The sequence below is a fragment of the Solea senegalensis genome, linkage group LG15 (genome assembly GCF_019176455.1).
Source record: "Solea senegalensis isolate Sse05_10M linkage group LG15, IFAPA_SoseM_1, whole genome shotgun sequence".
Classification (NCBI taxonomy): Eukaryota; Metazoa; Chordata; class Actinopteri; order Pleuronectiformes; family Soleidae; genus Solea; species Solea senegalensis.
The window spans coordinates 3,414,294-3,436,742 of record NC_058035.1 but is presented as its reverse complement, the minus strand read 5'-3'; the positions used below and the strand labels follow the sequence as shown (position 1 = coordinate 3,436,742).

The window sequence follows — 22,449 nt, the reverse complement described above, 5'->3', positions numbered from 1 at the left end:
CCATAATTAGAATGTATCTATGAAAAGATGCCCAGAGAAGCTTCCCCGAGAGAGCTATACGATCTGCAGGTTTTATGGCTGCGGTGAAGACCTGGGCTTTTCCTCAAAGATTAATTTGCGCTGAGGGCGAAGGACGCGAGGTGAATGACTATTTTTCCTGTAGTAATTTAACAACAAAAAAAAATGTAAAAACACGAGTGTCTATAATAAAACCACATTATTTTAAGTTTGAGATACTATAAGTTCTATATTAATGTATCTCTGAGGAGGAGAAAAAAAAGATATATATATATATGTGTATGGAAACAAAGGCTTATTTCCCGAGGACAGAGTTTCTCTTCATAATAAGAGAGTAAAATCAATGACCCCGGTGAGTCATTCATTAATATCTGGAGTAATTTATAAGGCGTCTTGAAATCTACAGCTTTTCATGTACATTAAGTAAAAGCCTGTGTATTGTAAACCACGCGGCACTATGGCACTTTTTATGAGCCTCTTCAAAGAAGGTGTCCACGATATTTATGAGCTCTATATTTCCGCGCCTCGCGTGACTGATGGTGTTGACTTATTTATTAATTTACTCGTAGCTCACCGCTGGTAGTAGCATTTTGCTGGTATTCCACCGGGTCCCTAAAAGTCTATAATATAAAGCACCACACACATGTGCCATCAGCTCATGCTCAGAGAGGATACACTTGTTTCAGCGTTACAATGAGCAGGGGGGCGGTGTGTTGACGTACATGAAGGATCTGTTAAGGTGTTAATAAAGCCGCCGTCTGTCAGTCAGGAAGTTGAAAAGACGAGCAGAGGCGGCTCAGATCTTTTGTTGCAGCGTATCCTGTTTGTGACACTTCTTCTATTTTTCAGCTATTGTATTTTTACGCCCCCTTCAAAGCTGCTAATGTGTTTGATCTGTTCTGCAGGTGATTCTCATGTTGACGAAATACTATGACTTCAACACTGGAAGAGTCACAGAGAGCTCTTTGTGGAGGTAAGATCGCTCAGGATTACATATTTATTAACGTTTACACTGATTTATTATTGTTTACTTTATCCATCGTTTTATTTCTTTTTTAATTGGGTTTTTATGAGCATTGGAGAGATGCCAGTCTACATTTTATTGTACTTGTATAAAGAGAATGAAGTCCATCTATCTATCTATCTATCTATCTATCTATCTATCTATCTATCCATCTATCTAAACTCATGTAGGTCCTGTTATGTCATTGTTTGATTTGACGGAAACCGATCGCCACATCTGAAGCATGAAAAACATCAATACTGGTCAATTTCCCTGGTTATTTTTTTTAAAAAAGAGAAAAATCTCCATTGCTTTTGAAATTTGACTGACGACCTCTCTCTAGCAATGAGCTTGAGAAAGTACGTAATTACTTGCAAGAATAGTCTGAAATGATGAAATCTTCTGAAACATGTAGTCGGATATAGCAACTAGAAAAGTCAAATAATAATAATAATAATATAGTGAATAATGACACCTCTGCATTCCCATTTAATAATATTTTTACTTCTACTACTCCTATGATAATAATTTCCCTTTTTTTTTTTTAATAATAACATCTCATTATCTGGCCTCGCCCGCCACTCCCAATATCCTTCTTTATTTTGATAATTAAAAAAATCTCCATCCATCTAGCAAATTGCCTCATGACTTCTGCTGTTGCAATTTTCTGCTCACATCACACACTTAATGATGCCATCAGCATTTTAACTATATTCTCCTTTTGTGCTCCGAAGGAACAGCCTATTAACCGTATCCCATAATTGAATTTTAGGTCAACCGATTACGGGACCACGTACGAGAAGCTTAACGAGAAAGTCGGGCCGAAAACCGTCCTGAGCTACTTGTACGTGAGTCCAAACAACAAGAGGAAGGTGAGTGCCTCTGCACTGCGATGGAGCGAGAAGTCCTGTCTGTCTTGTCTGTTTGTGAATAGATCTTGTCAGTTATCACCGTGTTGCAGAGATGTCATTACACGCCGTGCTTTCTGCAGGAATCGGCACCATGTGTCTCTTCTAAAGCGGGTGCATTGCATAAGCGCGGCTAAGCTCGCTGTCAGTGTGGCCTCGCTGATTCTCCCGTCTCCTCTCCCTGTCTTGTCTCAGATCATGCTGCTGACCGACCCGGAGGTGGAGAGCAGCCTGCTCATTAGCCTCGACGAGGGGGCGTCCTATCAGAAACACAGCTTAGCCTTTGATATCCTCAGCCTGCTTTTCCACCCCGAGCAGGAGGACTGGATCTTGGCTTACAGCCACGACCAAAAGGTAGAGCGAGTGTGTCGCTGTGAAAATGCTAAATGTGACAAAGTCTGGATGGAATGGAGCTCCAGTGGATTGATGTCAGATTATATAGTGCGAGCATGTTGGGTCACAACATAATACCGTCATGAAGTGGAACAAAACATAGGTTGCGGTCGCAGACAGAGGCACTCATTTTGAGGACAGCGGGGGCTTTTTCGGGACACTGCCTTCATGAGCTCAGACATCTGACACTTACACAGTGGCAGCTCATCACCTGCTCCCATAAACAAGTCATAAAGTCTGGCTACAGAAGCTGCAAGTGCATAACTTTTGCAGATTTTTGTTGTTGTTTTTGTTATTTTTCGTGCCTCTGTTTGGAAACGATGTCACATCTGCGTCCTTTATCAGCTAAGGAGCTCTTTGCACAGCAGCCATTTTGTGTTTTAGCAGGTGATATATCGTCATCCTTCCTCGTACAATCAGATAATCCATACGCCAGGGCAAATATTGGCCAGGGCCAGTTTCACTTGCCAAGTGTTGCTACTTCATGTCTCCTCACGGCGGCGCTGCTCAAAAGAATGAGGGAGAAGTTGGGTGGAAGTTACCTGGCTGAAGAGGAGGGAGTTTACAGCGGGATAATGGTGGAAAAAGCTACGTTAAGAGACGCTCCATCCACGTTCAATACATAGATTTTATGCACTTTGTTCTCTGTTTACTGAATAAATAGAGAAATCCTGCACTTGTCCGCCCTCCTTCACCCAGCTCTCAGCCAACTTCTTGGCATTTTTTGAAAATCAGGATATAGGGCAGATAAGTTACCCAGCATCATGTGAAATCATTTGACAAAGGTAACACACATTTGTTTATATTTAAAAGTTATGCACTAAAGCTTTAACCTTGTATGAACGTGTCCTATAGACCAGCGGTTCTCAAACATGTTCACACCATAGTGAAAATTAGATTAAGATGGAGCGAGAGATACACTATATGGACAAAAGTACTGGGACACGTGATGTATTCAAATACTTTAAAATGGAGGAGCTCCCCCACTCACTCTGTAGAGTATTGATGTTGGACGAGAAGGTCTGCCTCACAGGCTCTGTTCTAGTTCATCCCAAAGGTGTTTGATCATGGGGTTCAGGTCAAGGCTCTGTACGGGGCCAGTTAAGTTCTTGCACATCAAACTCAAAGTCAAACCATTACTTTATAGTCCTTGCTTTGTGCACTGGGACACAATCAAGGTGCAATATGCTGAAGATTGTCCTTCATTGGAGAAAAGGAGCCTAAAGACTGATTGAAACACATGAATTCAATACTTTACAGGTGTGGCCAAATACGTTTGCCCATATTGTGTAAGGTGACTCTAATTATTAATAATCCATGGTTTTCCGGTCATTTTTGAGTGGGTGTTAACGTGCATAAAAACAATTGAAACTTTGCACCAAAGTCATGTGAAAATGCAATCGAGCTATAGTGCTCGGACCCTGTTATGAAACGTGGATGGAGCAAGCCAAGATTAAGTTCCACCGAATTTTGCGAAACTTGGTGGGAACTTGTTCTAGCCCAAGACAAACAAAAAAGTCCATTGGAACCATAGCGTCAACTCAACAGGGAGTCGGCCATTTTGAATATGGCATCCATTTTGCCCACTTCGTAAATGAACAAACTCGGCTTTCCTCAGTGCCACTCCGATCACATACCCTGGTATATACAATAGAACAGCATTTGTGATTTTCAGAGGAAGCTCACGTACCACTCGCTTGCAATTGGGAGCATGAACCCGTTATTACTCTGGTGCTGCGTGAAGGAAGCGTCGGTGTTCTCTAACACACACACACACAAAGCAAACTCGTCCTCTGACGCCCGACTGCTCTTGGAAAGACTTGATTTTCAGAGAGAGAGAGAGAAAAAAAACTGTCAAGGTCTGAGAAGTGAAAGATGTTTGAGCGAGGAAGATGAAAGCGTTAGACGAGACTCAGTCAATCAGTGGGTCAGAATAAAAAACAACGCTTGACAGAAGTTTACCTTCAGATCTCGCTCGGTGTCTTTTTTTTCTCTTTTTATAGCTGCCAGGATTAAATTAACCTCATCTTGGTTTCATTTTACATTTATTGATCGTCTGCTATGTCTTTTTAAAAAGTTTCTAAGCTCTCAGATAAGACAAGATGATGCTGCGTATGTTGCTGAAGCCCTGAGCTTAAGATGCTTTAGAGGCAGATTAGAGGCCTTGTGAATTTCTTGGACACAAAAGCTTTATATCATGATAGTTTAAAAAAAAACAATGTTTTATCTTCACTTCTCTGGAGAATAAATGTTTTTTGCTATTATTATTTTCGTTTGTTTTTGAGAAACTTCAGAGTATCATCCCTTTATTTTTAGATTTTCTCACCACTGATGCATTTTCACAACTTAGTCAACGGTGTTACAGTCAAATCAACCTTGACCTTTTCACACCACACACACACTAACTCACACACTAACTCGACAGCTCCTGGATAATTGGCTTATGTTAAGCTGTGTGATGAGTTTGTCTTTGTTATTTGTTCTTCATTTCTTCCTCATTTTTCCTCAGCTCTATGTCTCGGTTGAGTTTGGGAGGAGGTGGCAGCTTGTGCACGATGGCGTCGTCCCCAACAGATTCTACTGGTGAGATCATTTGCAGAACGCACACTGATAAAATGCTGGAATGTGTTGATACGCTTTCGAAAAATTAAGAACGACGGCCAGCAAACAGATGGCGAATAAACATTAATATGTTCAATTAACATATCTAATCTGGCGTGAAGTCTACTTGTCATGAACTTTGAAGGAAAACAAAAAAAAGTGAAGTGTAGAGTTAGATTCTTAGTTTCTGAACAAAATCGGGGATTTTACTTTTGTCTTCAGTTGAGATGGAGCTGTTTTATCTGTTTTCTCACATACTGTATATCTCTTGGATTATGAGATTTAGAGATAAATGTATGGTTTAAAACTCAAGTTGTAGTTATTTTAACATTATGGTTCGGATTTGAGCCACATTTCAACCGTTTTTTCTTAAAAAACACTACAGAAATCTGAGATTAAGTTAGAAGTCTGAGAAAAGTGGCAGAATTTTGAGATTAAACTCTGTGATTATGGATTATGGCCACATTAAGTTTGAATCCTGAGAAAAAAAGTCAGAATTCTGACATGAACCGCTGAGATTCTGTATTTAAGGATTAGTGTCACATGTGGTTTCATTTTTTTGGAAACAAAACAAATAAAACAAAAATCTGAGATTAGAGTCAGAATTCCAAGAAAAAAGGCTCATAATTTTGTGTTTAATCTGTTATTTTAAGGATAAAAATGGTCCTTTAAGGATAAGGGCCACATGTGCCAGAATTACATTATATACAGTAACTGTATGTTTTTTATGTGTTTTTCCACATGTGAATCAACATTTGATCAAATGAAAGCAGTTTACATTATTAAAGGTGTATCACAAATCTCCTATTCAAACATCAGCCGTCACGTTTTCAGTTGTTTCGTTTTCTATCTACACTCCAGTGTGTTTCCCAGAATCACTTGTGATGATGTAGCAGAGTCTCTGGATGTCTCGGAGTGTTTTAGCGTTATTAGCAGTTTGTTGCTGCAACAGGGATTATGGCCTGGGATAAATCCTATAATGGGTTTTATAGTTGTTGGCCAGAAAATCCTTTTTCACACTCTTGTCCATAGAATTAAAAAACACGTGGATTACTTGAGGCGGCTGGAGTGACCTCCGGTGCAGATATATATCAGTTATACATTAATCTTTGAAGATTAAAATGAGCCAATGTGTTAATAATGTTAGTGTGAGTAGGAAAATCACACGTGGGAGGAAAACAAAGTACAACAACTGTTCCTCGTCTAATGCAGCAAAGGAACATGGACGTGACTCCCACACTTTAAGATTATTTAATTTACACAAACTTCTACATGAGAAAACAATGTGCTGTGAAGGTGACTTATGAGTCTGCAGAGTTTACTTAGTTACGCTTCTGTGAGTTTACTGAACAACACACGTGGAATTCAGCCGCAGTGATGAAACATTAACGCCATTTATTATTAGTATATTACTGGAAATATGAAAATTGCTTGTCATGAAGTGTGAAAAAACTCAAGTTAAGTGTTCAGTTAGATTCTTATTCGAATAAATATCTAAACAAAATGTGAACAATTTTACTTGTGTCTCCAATCCAGAGGGAGAATGTTTTTGTTAAGCTTTTAGACGCGAGGCTGGAGGACCAAAAATCCACGACACAGCGTCAGTGTAAAGTTTAACAAAAGATTTACTTAGTAAGAACATAAACAATAAGCGCTCATCAGGAGGATCAAACAAATCTCGACCAGCGAAACATGAATAACTTGCTATGAAAGAACTTGACGACGTAATTCATGGAACCAAACAATAAGAACTGGCGACATGACAGGAGAAGACCAGGACTATTTACACCAGAAGTAAGTGGTAACAGGTGAAAGCAATCAGGGGCGGGGCAGACAATCACAGTGGCGGGAAATCACACAAGGGGAGGAAGTCAGGGTCTGAAAGGTGAATACAAAATAAAACAGGAAGTTAAAACAAGACATGAGTGACTAAACTTAACAAACTTGACATGATATTACAGTTTTATCTATTTTTTTCCAGATGGATTAATAGATTATTAATGAGGAAACATTCCTGGTCTGTAGTTATTTTAGTTATGTTTTCTATATGTTATTGCAAATAAAAATTGCCCCAAAAATCTCAAGACTCAACGTCAAAATTAACTTTATTATAATTCCAAAGAAAACCTGATGTGCAGTGGACTGAGAGTGAAGTTAAAAGAAGATGAGTAATAAACAGTGCAGGACACAACAGAAGAGTTAAAGTAGAATACACAAAAGTTTTATATTGTATGTTTTTATCCGCATGAATCCTGAGAGGTCAAGGGTTAGTGTATCTCTGAGCAAGGTTGCCAATACGCACACTGGTGATGTGCTGTGGCGACCCCTAGAGGGCGGAAAAGCCAAGAGTCCAGTTGACTGGTTCACAAATCAGGTGGCGACATAGATGTTCCACATCTTCTTCTCTGCATACAGCGCCCCATACAGGCCTGGCATATATACTACAGTGTTTAGAGTTGGTTTGGTAGGTCTGGTGTGTAAGAATGTCTTGAAACAATGCCGTATTTATCTGAAACTATTTAAGAATGTAAAAGTCTCAAACTCAAACGACCCAGGGGCCACAAAACTAAAAACATTTATGATGCTAATTGAAATCAAAAAATAATACATGGACAACTGTAATAAAAACATTAAACTTGCTCATATATTCATAAAAAACATTTAAAAGTGTGAGTCATATAAACTTAGTTATTATAATAAAAAATATTACTCACTAGTAATGACAATAGCTAACAATAATATTTATTACTCTGGGATGAATAAAAGCAAGTGGGGGGCCGCAAGTTTGAGATCTTACAGAGCAGGGGTGTCAAACTCAAATGACCTGGGGGCCAATGAGTGTCTATTCTGGTCTAGAGAACAAAAAGTGGGGGAAATAAAAACAAATGTTCAGTAGCATGAGCTTAAAATTAAAACACAGTATTCCATCATGACATCATAATTAAGATATTCATGATGATATTTCAACAAATTTCAAAGTAAAAGTACTTGTTTTGATATGAAATGATGTGTACTTCACAATAAAAAGCCTGCGGGCCGCCAGTTCGGTGCCTCTGGTATAGTGATAAAGCCAAAATACTGCGTGCCCTTTCTTTCTTCTGTCCTCCAGGACACAAGTCGAACACAATATTGTGAGTGGGAACCACATGTTAACTCACACAGCGTCACAGTGGAACAAGTGTGTCACATCACAGCGGTTTATTTAAGAGCCAGCGCTGCGGCTGCTCACCGAGAGAGCTGGATGAAGCGTTTGACAGAAAGTCCATTAAAAGAGATGGAGCTTTGAGGCAATTACAGAGTGCTGAGGGAAGCAGGACGCCGGGTTTTTTATATTATACTTCAGACGTGCGGTGGAGAATGAGCAGAAACCCATCTTGCGTCACAACAGCTGCTATTAATATGACAAGTGGTCGCCGCTGTCGCTCTGCACTTAGCAACTATCATGAAGAATCTGTGCCGGGAGTGAATGAAACGGCAAAAGTGCACCTGACACATAAAGAGTAGTGGAGGTCAAATGTCTGTGAGGTCGTTGTAGCTCAGAGGTTTCGAAGTTTTAACGCCAGTTATTCTGATAAAATGTGAAGTGAGTCTTTGATTTTATTTATTTTTTGTCCTTCAGAGACTTCCCTTTGTTCTTGCTTAAAAAGAAATTCTCGCTGTTAACACGACCTCATGTTACGACGAACATCGTCCAGGCAAAGCAGCTTCATTTCACCGTCAAAACAAAACGAGAGAATATGATTAAACAATAATTTCAAGATTATTAGAAGAACGTGTCACTAATCTTGAGATTTGTGTTAATGTGACAGCAGAGAAACTTCACCTTAACTAATGAGCCACTTTGTGTCCAAAATTAATACAAATACATTGAAATCAAAAGAAAAATCCAATTTGAAAGACAAATCATTTCTCGAGTATTTACAGTTAAGTGATTAAAATCAGGTCACACTAATAAAACAGTTTAAACGTATGTGTAAATGTGCAAAACACGTTAAATTGTTGTGGGATTTCTTATTTTTTAGAGTTATTTTCATTTGGTTTGGTGTAAATCTTTCACGTGGTTATTTCTGACTTCGCCGTGAGATGTGGGGAACGAGAACTTCTTTCATTTTAAAGAAATAAAACACAGTTATTATTTAAATAAACACAGTTTTGAAGGGCAAAAAAAAGAGTATCAGGTCATTGTGAAGGCAAGGCAGCGTTATTTGTGCTCAAGGGCGACTCAATGTGCTTTACATGGAGATAAATAATTAAAATTTAAAATATGAACACAACCCAATTATAACATAAATAAAACAGGCTCCATAATAACAATAACGATAATCATAAAAAAAAAGTTTCTAAAAATATGATGATAAAGACAGAAAGTAAAGTGCAGAAGATTCCAATTTTAAATGTTTTAACATTTGTGTCTCATCATGTCATTTCTTAGTTTTTTTAATTGTACTTTATGAGTCTGATTGTCGAGATTTGATTTGATTTGATTTGATTTGATTCATGAGGAGAAACCACCGAGATTCAAGAAGAGTAATCAGCACTGATGTTTGTTCTGATGTCACAGGTCCAGACTGGGCTTAGACAAAGAGCAGGGGATGATTCACCTGGAGATCAGCGTCTCTGACGGACGTGAGTAACAAAATAATGCCACTATTAATAGTAACCGTAATAGTAATATACATACAATACATAGTAATGTTTTTTTAATGTTCTCAGACTTTTTATACCAAGAAATTATCACCAGCGTTAAAATACAGTGATGTAAACAGGACGAATGGATGAAGATTTATTTCAAATAAGTCTCATCTTCCTCACATACAATACATTTCACACATAGTGAAATCAGATTTAAGGCCCTACGCGCCAAAGTGTGTATCGCATAGCGTAGTATCTGACTTCACCATCGGGTGGCAGTACAAGTCCGGACGTAGGGAATAGGACGCACTAAAGAAGAAGGGAACGATGCTACAGCTCCCTCAGACACGTCTTGTTCGTCGGAGCGAGACATTATACGAAATCAGCTCCACTCCGATCACATACCCTGCTATATACAGCGGAACAGTAAATCTGATTTTCCTCCAAGTACCGCCAGAGAAAGCTTGTGTACCACTGGCTGTACACGTTCCACAGTTTGAGAACCAAGTATATGTGTAATTGAGGAATTGTGTTTTTGTGTAATATTTGATGTAATTCTGAGAAACAAACCCTCAGACAGGTCGCTGACAGTGAAGGAGCCGCCTCCCTCATGTGAACCGAGCGTGTGGAGACACAGATCGGATCCGATTAAGCTAATCCATATTTCAAGAGCCACGGCTGTGACTCGGCTCTTTCGTTGGCGGCGGTGCAGAGAGCGAGACGGGCACTTCCATAAGGCCATGTGTGTTAATGCTCTGTCTCCCGGGGTGGTGGTGGTGGTGGGGGAGCACTGCCTCATTTGGCTGATTCTAACACACCAGGACAGTCCACCTTCTAAATACCCCCCTCCTTTTCCTTTGTCTCTCTCAAAACTATAGCACATGGTTTTGTATTTTCTCATTTTCTGCTCCCGCGCAGGGTCACAGTACATAACGTGCAAACTTCAGAACTGCTCCGACGGAAACAAGGGCAAACCTTTCCCAGGATTTATCATCCCCAACTCCCTGGTGGTTCAGGACGAGTACGTTTTCATCCAGGTGGGGTTTTATTGCAATATCGGGCTTCATTAAAAGACAATTAAACGCTGCACCGCTGCATTCGATTGCATCTTAATGTACTGTCATTTCATTAACTAAAAAGGCCCATTATCCTGCAGGCGTCGAGGTGAAATCGCTGTTTTGTGTGTGTGTTGTGTATTATTTTGGAGCCCTGCTTTGCCCTCATGCACAGACGTTATAATTACAGCAAAGCCCAGAGTTTTGATAAAAGCTGTTAGTGATCAGTGTTTGTATTTTCACCTAAAATGTTATGCAGATAAGGGCTGCAATATATATATACATATATGTATATATATGTATATATATGTATATATATATATATATATATATATATATATATATATATATATATATATATATATATATATAGATATAGATATATACATATAAACATGCTGTATGTGCTTATATAATGAAAACAATTATCAGATACTTAAGTACATGGTGTTAATGTCGTTCTGCTTGGGGAAAATATCTAATTGCGATTTATTTCCTCACAGATATTTCAACATAACTTGTTATACAGTTAATTTGTTATCAATATTCACTGTGAAAAAGGTTTAATATATGAACTATTCTGCATTTTAATGCAGGGACGAGATACTTAAAGATATGCCAACATGTGTGTATAACATTTGATCCGTTGTCATACAAAACATACAAAAATAGAACACTTATTACATCTGCGGTTGAATGAGTAACTCAGTCTAATTAAAAGATAATAGGGCCGTAATGTAAACATGGCTGACCCTAAAATAGCTACGGTTCAAATGCTATAAATTGTAAATAAAGCATTTGAAAATGATTCATTGTGCAGCAGTACGTGCAGAACACACTAAAGCATGAAAATGGATTATTTCCTCTCCGATAACAGGCACTATAAACAGGAAAATGGTGAATAAACGTAATGATTTAAGTTTATTCAAACTGAATTTAACACTTAAACCTCACCTTAATTTGAATTAACTCAATTATTTTAGGTTGGTACCAAGTGAAGTTATGTATATATATGTAGGCCTATATAAACTTTTTAACTGTAAAATAAAAAGAAAAAAACACAATAATCTTCATGTATTTTAATTTCCTGGCCCAAAGAAAACAAGCAGAAGAAACACTTAACACTTTAACAGCGAGCATATCGCAGACGACAGGTTTACACAACGGTTTGTGCCATCTGAAAAGTTCCAATGCTTTCTGAAAGCTGAAAAGTCAACGTGTGGTTATTATGGTAATTTCACTCACGCTGTTGCAGGAAGTCGGCGAATTAGCGTCGTGTTGTTTGTTTGTGTTTTTCCAAGAGAAACCTTTTTATTTTTCTTCATTTTAAATTGTTCCAATACACTATTTTAACATGCAGTAAATTGTAAATAACTGCCAGATATTGAAAGTTATTCTGGAAAAAAAGGCAAACAGCACTTACTCACAGGACATTTTCTGACCCTTTTATGTTTAAAATAAGCAAAAGGGTTAAATGCCATATTTAGATTGCATCCCAAATTGGATTTGTAAGCACATCTGATCAGAATCTGATCTTCCTGACCAACTGTTCACATTATACAATATGATCTGCGTGTGTCCATGTTGACATTGTCTAGTCTTTCACATGGATTTCTATAGTGATAGGTAGAAAAACAAGTAGTCTAAACAAAATAAACTAAATAGACGACAGAAATTTGTGTCTGTTTCTGTCTCAAATGCTAATGTGGAGCCGTATCGCCCATCTTCAACTGCAGAAAAACACTTTGAAATCCTATCTGAGCGCCCAGAACGTTCAGATTGAAGCAGATCTGTAAAAAATGTGATCAGAGTTGCGTTTGAAAAAGCACCTCCGTATGTTGTTTGTATCCGCTTTGGAAAAATCACATCTCATGTGTGTTTTTAGCTGTTCAGACTGCCAAAAACATCAATCTAGATACAATCTGGATATGCTTCAAAAGTCCGAGCTGGGCCGCAGTCTAAACAAGGCCTAAATGTATCAAGCAGACTTTGTGAGATGTATATAAATGTATATTTACGATGTAACGCAGTTTTCTCTCTCTGTGTTCCTGTACTAGGTGCCAGTCGGCGGCCAGTCCGTCCATTACGTGTCCTACAGGAGAAATGCTTTCTACCCGATGAAGCTTCCCAAGTACACTCTCCCAAAGGTAAGACGACGCCGCAGACAAAAGAGAGCGTTTGGTTTGTTTTGACGAGCACAAGCGACAATGACAAGTAGAGTCTTCGTAATGGGATAAAAATGCCTCTGCTGACTTTGTCACGCCACAGAGGAATTTATGTGAGTAAAAACGTGTTTGAAAAATTAAGGTTTTCAAATCATGTTAAAATCAGCAATGTTCTCTGCTCTGAGACGCTGGTGATGTGTCCACTGGAGCAGTATAACACACACACACACGCATACTGGTCCACTCACTTAAGCGGGGACCAAAGTCTTTAACGCACCCAAAGTGTCCTTTAGCGTAAACACTCTGGTATCAAATTTTATCAACATGTAGAGAGAAAAGTGACATTCTCATCAATTTCATGGCAGATTAATGACACTGTACACAAACACAGAGCTGGTTTAGCTACCATCTTGCTCTCTGTCGCCCTCCTTCTCTTTTAGTGGTACTGCAGCCTCACAGCCACTCTTCTTTCTGTTCTTTTTAAAATAGAATCTTGTAAGTCTGGTTGCTTTTTTTTTTTGCCTTTTTCTCTACTGAGCTCCCCCTACAGTTCCGGAGTACATAGTTTTATGACACCACATACGACATTTTCAGGACAAAGATATCTCAACTAGTTAGGAAACTGAAGACACTAGTGTAGGAGCAGGTGAACGGTAAAATAATAATAAAGCTCACTGACTGTTTTTATATTGTTACACTGCATCATGGTGTCATATTTCTAGTCACACCTAAGAAATACTGAACAGAAGACTGGAGAGAAACTGTTTTCAGTCTTTATTCCACCGTTCTGACTTGTTTCACATGTTCTCAGCCACTTTATTCAAACATTTATATATCATGTTTAAAGAGGAGAAATTCTACATTTGCTTCACAGGGGCTTTAATATTACTGTGGAACTCAAACATATTTTCCTTCAGGCTGTTTTGTGGAATCACGTTGACTTAACGTGGGCTGATTTTTCAAATGATTTCAAGCCGGGTCGTTCACAGATACACATAATGTTTGCCGACAAATCTGATTAATTGTTCTCCGCACGTTAATATCCCTCTGAAAATTGATTCAGCGATGCATATTCATCACACCTTCAGATGTTGTTTTTAATCAGTGCCCCCCCACCCCACTGCATCAACAAATATTTACTTCAAAAGTAAAATGTGGACTCGCGTGGTTGGTGTTCCTCCCCCCCTACCCTCCCCTCCCCCTCCCCCAGAACCTGGGTGGAAGTTTTCTGAAGCAGAAAACATCCATTTGCATTTGCACAAAATGGAGTTCTGCCCTAATTTACATCCACTAAAAGGCACAGCAGGGCGGCGTAATGGTTTTGAGACACCGTGTCATAACAACAGGAGACTTAGTGCTCACCGTGTTATTTCAATCAATCTGTCCAACCACCCGCTCAACCGTGTACAGTCAAAATTTTCTTTGAGAAGGACACGCACACCTCCCGTCTCGCCAAAACTCCAAAGAGAGGAGGAAAATTCACTCTTCATTATGGAGCGTATTCATTTTTTAGTGCACGGCATGAAACGCCTGGGATCTAATTTCTGCCGATCCTGACTGAATGATGTAATATTGTAATAATGTGCACACATCTTGATTCACCCTTAATGTTGAAAGAAGTGATTTAATGAGACTCGCAGAGGTGTTATTGCATTAATTTGTTTAAAAAGTATAAAAGACAAAAAGTTTTTTTTTTTTTTCTGAATTAATGGGATACTTTCATTTTATTTTCTTACTAAGAGCTCAGTTTAATGAATGCGTATAGCATTTACCAATAAATGAACAAATAATGAACACATTTCGGCTCCGTTTTGAAAAATGATCCCGTCAATGCAGAAGAAAACGAAGGAGAAATATTTTTTATGATGAAATTATCTTGGTAATTTGGGAAAACAAAGCAGAATTTAGCATTTTTATGAAAAATTATGCCATGAAAACAGCCTTTTTTTAAATATATAATTACTCAAAAAATGTCTGAAAATTTGTCTTTTAGTATTTTGTTAATTCAGAAAAACAGAGCTGTAATTTAAACATTGGTGTTGGTAATTCAGGAAAACAGCAGAAATGTATGTTTTTATGACAATTTATCTCATAAAGAGAAACTGAGCTACAATAAAATGTCTTATACTAATACTTATTTGGTCCATAAAATGTCAGAAAATGATGATGTTCTCAAATGTCAAATTCAGTTTTCATGATTTCTTTGTTTTATGCAGCAAATAAACCAGACAGTATTCGCAATTAAGAAGCTGAAAAAACAGAAAACATGTTTTATTTATTGGAAAAGCAAAAGTCGATAAATAATGGTTTAATCGAATAATCATTGCAGCCCCACTTCCATATAAAACCTTGTTCCTCTCCTGAATGTCATGGACGTAGGACTTGCAGATAATCAGCACCGACGATAACCAGGTGGTGGCAGCGATTCAGGACCAGCACCAGAACGACTCCTACAACCTGTACATGTCTGAGTCCAGAGGACTTCTCTTCACCCTGATGCTGGAGGACGTCGTGAGCAGTCGAGGGCCTGAGGGAAACATCATGATCGACCTGTACGAGGTAGGCAGTGATGATGATGTCATTTTTTCCTGGTTATTCAGGTTACATTGTCAGCAGAACCTTGTTGTGATAGGAAGGTGATCACCCGTTCCCATTAGACGTGGTTCTCAAACCTCTTAAACCTCTTGAAGAAACACCATTATCGCCAACGTTGAAATACAGTGGCGGAAAAGGGTCGAGCAAAGTCAGCTACAGACTTTTCACAGGAGGCAGATTTATTCTGCTCAGAATTCCTCAGCTCCACCCAGATCACATACCCTGGTACATACAGTACAGTAGAACAGTATTTCTGATTTTCCTCCAAGTACCACCAGAGGTGTACCACTGTTTGAGAATCATGGACTTAACCCTCTGATGACCATCGAGATACTGAAGCTGTCTGGATTTATATTGATTTTATGGCTTTATAATTGCCCAAAAAATGTTCAATGACTGAGTCTTCTTCTGCTCCTTTTTCCAAGATAATTTTCACTTTCAATATCTGCCAGTTATTCAACCGATTCCTGAGGTTCTACCGTAATGCCAAGTATATGGGCGCAATTAAAGCTTTATTTCTCTGCTTTCAGGTATCCATCTATCCATCTTCTAGCACTTTATCTGTGCCAATCTCAGTTGACGTAGGGCGAAAGTCATGGTCAGATCACCAGTCCATAGTTTTTGAATTTTTGAGACATCACAAACAGTCTAGTCCAGTCTGGGAGTTACAGCAATAAGAAGACTTGGGTTCACGACATGGTCGGAACAAGGGTTTTTCTGCATGGAGCTTGCATGTTCCCCCCGTGGGGGATTAGGTAAATTGGACACTCTAAATTGACCGTAGGAGTGAGTGTGAGAGTGAATGGTTGTTTGTCTCTAGTTGTGTGTGGCCCTGCGATGGACTGGCGAACTGTCCAGGGTGTACCCCGCCTATCGCCCGATGTAGCTGAGATTGGCACAGCACCCCCCGCGACCCTCTGGTGGAGGATAAAGCGGTTAGATGATGACTGACTGACTGACAAACAGTCTAGTCCAGTCTGGGAGTTACAGCAATAAGAATGTTCCCCCCCGTGGGGGATTAGGTAAATTGGACACTCTAAATTGACTCTAGGTGTGAGAGTGAATTGTTGTTTGTCTCCACATTTGTCTCTGTGATGGACTGGCACACTGTCCAGGGTGTGACCGCGCCTATCACCCTATGTCAGCGGGGAGTGGCGCAGCTCCCCCCGTGACCCTCATGTGGGGGATAAAGCAGTAGAATGAGTGGATGGATGGATGGATGGTTCAGTCCCATTGAACAAATTCAAATGTGTATATGTGAACAGATCAGGACGACGTCTGCCGTGCTTTTGTAAGATGGTAATAATTCTAAGGAGGTAAAGTTCTGTACAGATCTGGGTCCTTTGGATTGAAAGGTAAAAATATCAGGTGCTGGTATGTAAAACGCAGATAAAAAAAGTGTTTAAGCGTGAGTGGAGGTCTGTGCTCTCCGAGTGTTCTTGTTGTGTCATTCATTGGTCCAATTATATGCTCATATGGATTATTGTACCGCGTTGTTTTTTGTGCCACACTCCTACACAGTATACAGCCCACATCGACTATTCTGCCTATTCCAACGCTCGCCCATACTTCCTCTCACATTTAGTCACAAATTATATATAACAGAGCTGAAATTAATGAATCATTAGTGAGAAGTTGGCAGAAAATCCTTGACCTACTATTTTAGTTATGTCGTGCATCCGTTTCTTTAGCGGCGCTTGATTCTGCCACAAATGAACCTGTGCTTTTAAATGACTGGAATGCTAATGTAGCGTATTCCAAAGGAGGAATATTAGATATTAATGGATCTATTCGATTTGATATACACTGCATTTTTTTGGGCACCCCGTAAGAAGCAATTCATGAAATATTTATCCCTCACCGTAATCCATCAATCTACATGTTTGTTCATGCCTGCTTTTCTAGTCCAGGGTGGACTGAGCTTCTCCAACCGAGCCTTAACCATGCTTCGACTGCTGATGTTGGCTCATGTATGTATGTATATATATATATATATATATATATATATATATATATATATATATATATATATATATATATATATATATATATATATATATATATATATATATATATATATATATATATATATATACATACATATATATATATATATACACATACACAGCATAAAATTATATTGGAACCCACAATAATAAATGTATTCATGTTGCAAAATGAAGTCTGTAAATAAATGAGTACTTCATAATAACTTGATACGGAGTGGCGCACGTTTGAGACCTCAATGCATCATCTATAGTTTAGCTGATTTATTTGATTGAACATTAATCACAGAGGAAAATATGCTTTGTACCAAATAGCTCCCTGAGCTAATTTTCCATCTGCACTCCCTGAGACACCTACAGAGGACAATAAAAAGCACTTATACAGTAAGAAGAGTACATTACATAGTAAAGTAGAGTAATATAGTGGAATGCAATAGAGATTCCAATAGTTATGTGGCATCTAAATACCTTGATATCCTTTCTCTTTCACAAAGACTAAGGCAGAATAATAACAAAATCACCAAAGGTTACGTACTAGAGCTTTAACTACCTACAGATTGGAAATTCTGCAAAGTTATTTGGCAAACCTGCCCCGCCAGAAGAATCCATCTGTGGGTCCTGACCCAGTCTATGGGGATGACTGATTGAGATTATTCTAATCTGCATCTGCTACCAACGTACAGTCACCTGGGAGTGTGTGTGTGTGTAAACGTGCAAACCTATCGTTGTGGAGACATTATTTGTCTATGTTTTTTCTGGGTGAAGACCTGGTTTAGGGTAAAGGGGCTAAGGAAAGCCTTATAATGTGTCCTCACTAAGATATAAAAACAAGTGTGGGTGTGTGTACATGTCTTAAGTATGCTGTGTGGACCAGTTGTCTTTTTGAAGATTAAGACCTGGTTCTAAATATTTAGTTGTGATGATTTAGGTTAGGGATTAAGGGGCTAGAGCAGGGGTGTCAAACATATGGCCCCGGGGGCCAGAAACGGCCCACCAGGAGGTCCAATCTGGCCCGCAAGATGAATTTGTGTAAACTACTGTTGTAAGAATGCTGCAAAGTGTATGTGCAAGCCTGTTTAGAGAAATAAAGTCCCAGACTCTTCCAGATGAACCCGAGTGTCCACCTGTTCATCCCTTATCTGTAGAAGTAAGGGTGTTAAGCCACAGCTCCAGCCCTGAAGGTAATATCTCCCCCCTGCGCTTGGCCCCCGAGCACTGTCCAGAAACCGAGCAGGAAAGTTGACGCTAGATCGAAGATAATCAACCACAATTATCTAGTTATACATAGAGTCATTCCTAATTTGTCCCCTGGGGTCGCATTTATATAATCTCCCTACTTTAGTTTCAGGAACATTGATGTGTAATAAAATAATTTCTAAATCTTGACATTTTTAGTTAGTGATTAAATGTTCTGTACCTTTTGTAGATCCACTGTGATCTGTGAGTTGTGATGCACATGTGTAAATGGTAAAGTTAAGTGTCACATTTTCAGGTTTTTCATAACACGTTTTGTGAAAAAATTCAAAAACATTGGTTATTACGCTATTATTTTACTCGTCCGGCCCACTTTAGATCAAACTGCTCTGTATGTGGCCCCTAACTTACAATGAGTTTCACGCCCCTGGGCTAGAGAATGCATTATGTCTATGACGTGTCCACACAAAGAATGCAAAACCAGCGTGTGTGTTCACTGACCGCAACACAATGCGGCTCCATACCAGCCGTTTGACTGTGGAAAAATAAGAAGCAGCAGTTATTTTTATATGACATTTTGTAGGTTTTGTGCTCTTTAAAAACAGGGGAAGAGAGAAATGTGAAGTCAAGCGACGGCTCCTTGTCTACGTCGCCAAGTTTGAGCACATGAAACACTAAGACACTAAGAGAAATAACTCAGGGCTGCACCATATGTTGTTTTGATTCTACAAAGTCCTACAGATGGTCCAAAATAGGGCTCCCTGTCAGAAAAAGTATCACTTTCAGACTTCACTTCACTTGTCAAACTATATAGGCCTTCAGCTTCTCCTTAAGTTTGAATAATTTAAGTTTTTATTTTATTTTTTATTATTCTCACTCTCTCTCTCTCTCTCTGTCTGTCTCTCATGTTCGCAGGTTGCTGGGATTAAAGGGGTGTTCCTGTCAAATAAAGTTGTCGAGAACCAAGTGAAAACTTATATCACCTACAACAAGGGGAGAGACTGGCGTCTTCTTCAGGCTCCTACAACCGATCTCCAGGGAAACGCGGTTTATTGTGAGCAGGTAAGTGGGCCACTGACAAGAGGAGGGATTTTGGGCTGGTTTTTGGATTTCCTTTCATGTGCTCAAAAATAAAATAAATAAATAAATAAATAAATCGACACTGCGTCGTTTCAGATCGTGGTCAGAAGGTGGATTTAAATCGGTATCACATCAGATACAGTTAAATACATCTATATTATTTTGAGATATTTGTGTTATTAGCAGGATTGGTGGCAGTGCACATCACAATTAGCTCAACGTGAATCATGTCACAATCGACACCAAGAGACTGAAAGATTTGCTGAAGTTTCAGTATTGTTGTAGATATTAAAGAAAATAATCATAATATAAGCCAAAATAATATAAATAAAACGTTTTCTACAGTCCTATATACAGACGAAAGCATCCAAGAATTTAATTTGCCACGTCTGAAGCAGCATAAATCAAAATTCAGCGACTCATTTAATCATAATTCATCAGTTTCATTAAATTGAGGAGGTTGCTGCTTTTATTTATTTCTTTAATGCGCCACAAAAGTTATGTTTAATGCCAATATCTAACTTCCTGTTAGATATTTTGTTTACGCAGAATCAATTCTCCAGTTTCTTTTTTTTTCTTTTTAAATTAGATTAAATGAATTAACAATATTATCTTTACAGCCCATAATAAACCCCAGCAGACCTTCATTGGTTTTACAGTATTGTAGTCTAAGGTCACGACTATTTCCGAGGCTGATTGTTGTGTGTGAATCAAACTCTTCTTCTTTTTTTCACCACGTAAACGGATCTGCTTTTGCATTCCTCAGCCGCTCTGTTCGTTACATCTGCACCTTCATGTGTCGGAGAATCCTTACACGTCGGGAAACATTGTCAGCAAAGACTCAGCGCCGGGAATTATAATAGCATCAGGTAAAAAGATGATCTTTATTCTCTCAGTCAGTGAAATGGGTTTTTTCCTTTTCTTTGTTTTTTCGCTCCACTTCTATCGTTGTGACCTTTTCACCTCAAAACAGTTATTAAATCAGTCTGAGTTTCTGTTCTCTGTCATGTCATGTTGTACTTGTTTGATTACACGTTTAGTTTCTTTAGGATGAAAGAGTTTTTTGTTGTTGTTTTGCCTCAGGTGTCGTTGGACCTGAGCTCACCAGCAATAATGTCAGTATTTTCATCACATCTGACGCTGGAAACACCTGGAGAGAGGTACAGCTCTGGATTCTGCATGTTCAAATTCACAAGATAAAAACAGGGTAAAATCATGTGCAGTGGGATGGCTATCTGATTTTGTTCAGGGCAGCTATTGCAGACAAATAAAGGATTTATTGTAGATGTTCTTATGGGCCTGTGGGACTCCAGCGTCTACATGATGGAGGAGGTGCGATGGATCCAGCGCTGATACAGAGTGGTGTTTGTGGTGATCCAATAGTCTTGCCGGCTTGATTAACTGTAGAGAAATGAAGTTTGTTTTTTTTAGCTGTACTAGGATGAGATGTTGTCAGTGAGGTGGAAACCAGAGTGTAAATTGTGCAAAAGTCTTAGGACACCACTGGCTTTGTTGTTTTTATGTGTGTCAAATTGGAAGCATGTGACTGAAAGTTCTCTTATGAGGAAGCTGGCATTGAGTTTATCTCATAAAACATCTTCTTGTGCAATATTTCACAGCAGGACAAACACAGCAGGTTTCAGCAGTAACATTATTTCACGTTTAAACTCAAGCCCCAAGGGAGTCAGGGTCGTGCTATAGATCAAGTGTCCTGGCAGGAATCGGCGACCCTCCGTTTATAAGCCGAATTCCTTTCCCCCTCAGCCACGAGCTGCAGTAGTGTCGATTGTATACACTGTATGGTTAATTTAGCACATTTTTGCACAGTGCTTGGTGCAGATACACCACATTTACCTTTTGAATATCTCACATTTTCTATAAAATATACAGATACTCTCATATAGAGACACTGTTGAATGGGTGAAATCCGTCGCTTCACTCAGACACGATCCACACAAAGAAAAGTAGGAATTTGACCTTTTTTTTAAAAAAATTAATAAAAAATCTAATACGCCACAGTCAGCAAAGAGGAATTCAAGAATAAAAGATTTGACACCTCACCTTGTGCAAGACGTGCAGCTGTGATCTGTTAAGCAAACACATTTTTTCTTATTTTCTTTCCTTTCCTCCCACCGCTCGGCTTCATACTCCGATAAAGAGAGAGCGACACTCGCTTGATGTTATTTATTCACACAACTGAGACTATTGTGTAAAAGGAGACATGTTTCTAATGTCACAGTCTTGTTTTTGTTGTCTCTGGTGAGGTAAAGTAAAGCTGGCGGGTCGCGTGTGTGTGTGTGTGTGTGCAGGTTTTTCAGGAGGAGTACAGCGTGTTCTTCTTGAACCAAGGAGGATCTCTGGTGGCCATCCGACACACACCTCTGCCAATTAGGCACATTTGGTAAGGCTCCCTCCTCTCTCTGTCCCCCCTCTCTGAGGGTTGCGCTGCGTCTTTTTAGAGACCACACTCCATCATCAAAACAAGATGTAAGACTGTTTTCCTGCCGAGACTTCTCACGCCCCCCAATCCTGCTCCAGTTGTGGGGTTTTGGTCTTGTGCGTGTGATTCAACTCTTTCCCTCCGTCCCTCAGGCTGAGTTTTGATGAGGGCAGAAACTGGGACAAATATAGCTTCACCTCCTCTCCACTCTATGTGGATGGCGTCCTGGGGGAGCCTGGAGAGGACACCCTCATCATGACGTAAGGAAACAATGTCTTCTCTTGTTGCTGCATTAGTTAATTGAACATTAGCCAAATTAAAGACTTGGAAGTTTATGTTTTTATTTATTTATTTATTTT

At 39.1% G+C, this 22,449-nt stretch overlaps 1 protein-coding gene across 2 annotated transcripts in view; it reads left to right on the top strand.

Moving 5' to 3' along the window:
• LOC122781421 (VPS10 domain-containing receptor SorCS1-like) overlaps window positions 1-22,449 on the top strand; it is a 74,759-nt gene that overhangs the window by 29,717 nt on the left and 22,593 nt on the right. The window contains exons 2-14 of one of the 2 annotated variants that reach the window (XM_044045052.1): window positions 924-991; window positions 1,794-1,893; window positions 2,125-2,283; window positions 4,832-4,905; window positions 9,485-9,549; window positions 10,474-10,592; window positions 12,668-12,757; window positions 15,155-15,334; window positions 19,486-19,632; window positions 20,417-20,519; window positions 20,734-20,810; window positions 21,960-22,051; window positions 22,243-22,350. In XM_044045052.1, coding sequence (XP_043900987.1) covers window positions 924-991; window positions 1,794-1,893; window positions 2,125-2,283; window positions 4,832-4,905; window positions 9,485-9,549; window positions 10,474-10,592; window positions 12,668-12,757; window positions 15,155-15,334; window positions 19,486-19,632; window positions 20,417-20,519; window positions 20,734-20,810; window positions 21,960-22,051; window positions 22,243-22,350 — 1,382 coding nt within the window. Of the gene's footprint in view, window positions 1-921; window positions 992-1,793; window positions 1,894-2,124; window positions 2,284-4,831; window positions 4,906-9,484; window positions 9,550-10,473; window positions 10,593-12,667; window positions 12,758-15,154; window positions 15,335-19,485; window positions 19,633-20,416; window positions 20,520-20,733; window positions 20,811-21,959; window positions 22,052-22,242; window positions 22,351-22,449 lie in introns of those variants that run through there. The other variant, XM_044045053.1, reaches the window with a different exon arrangement.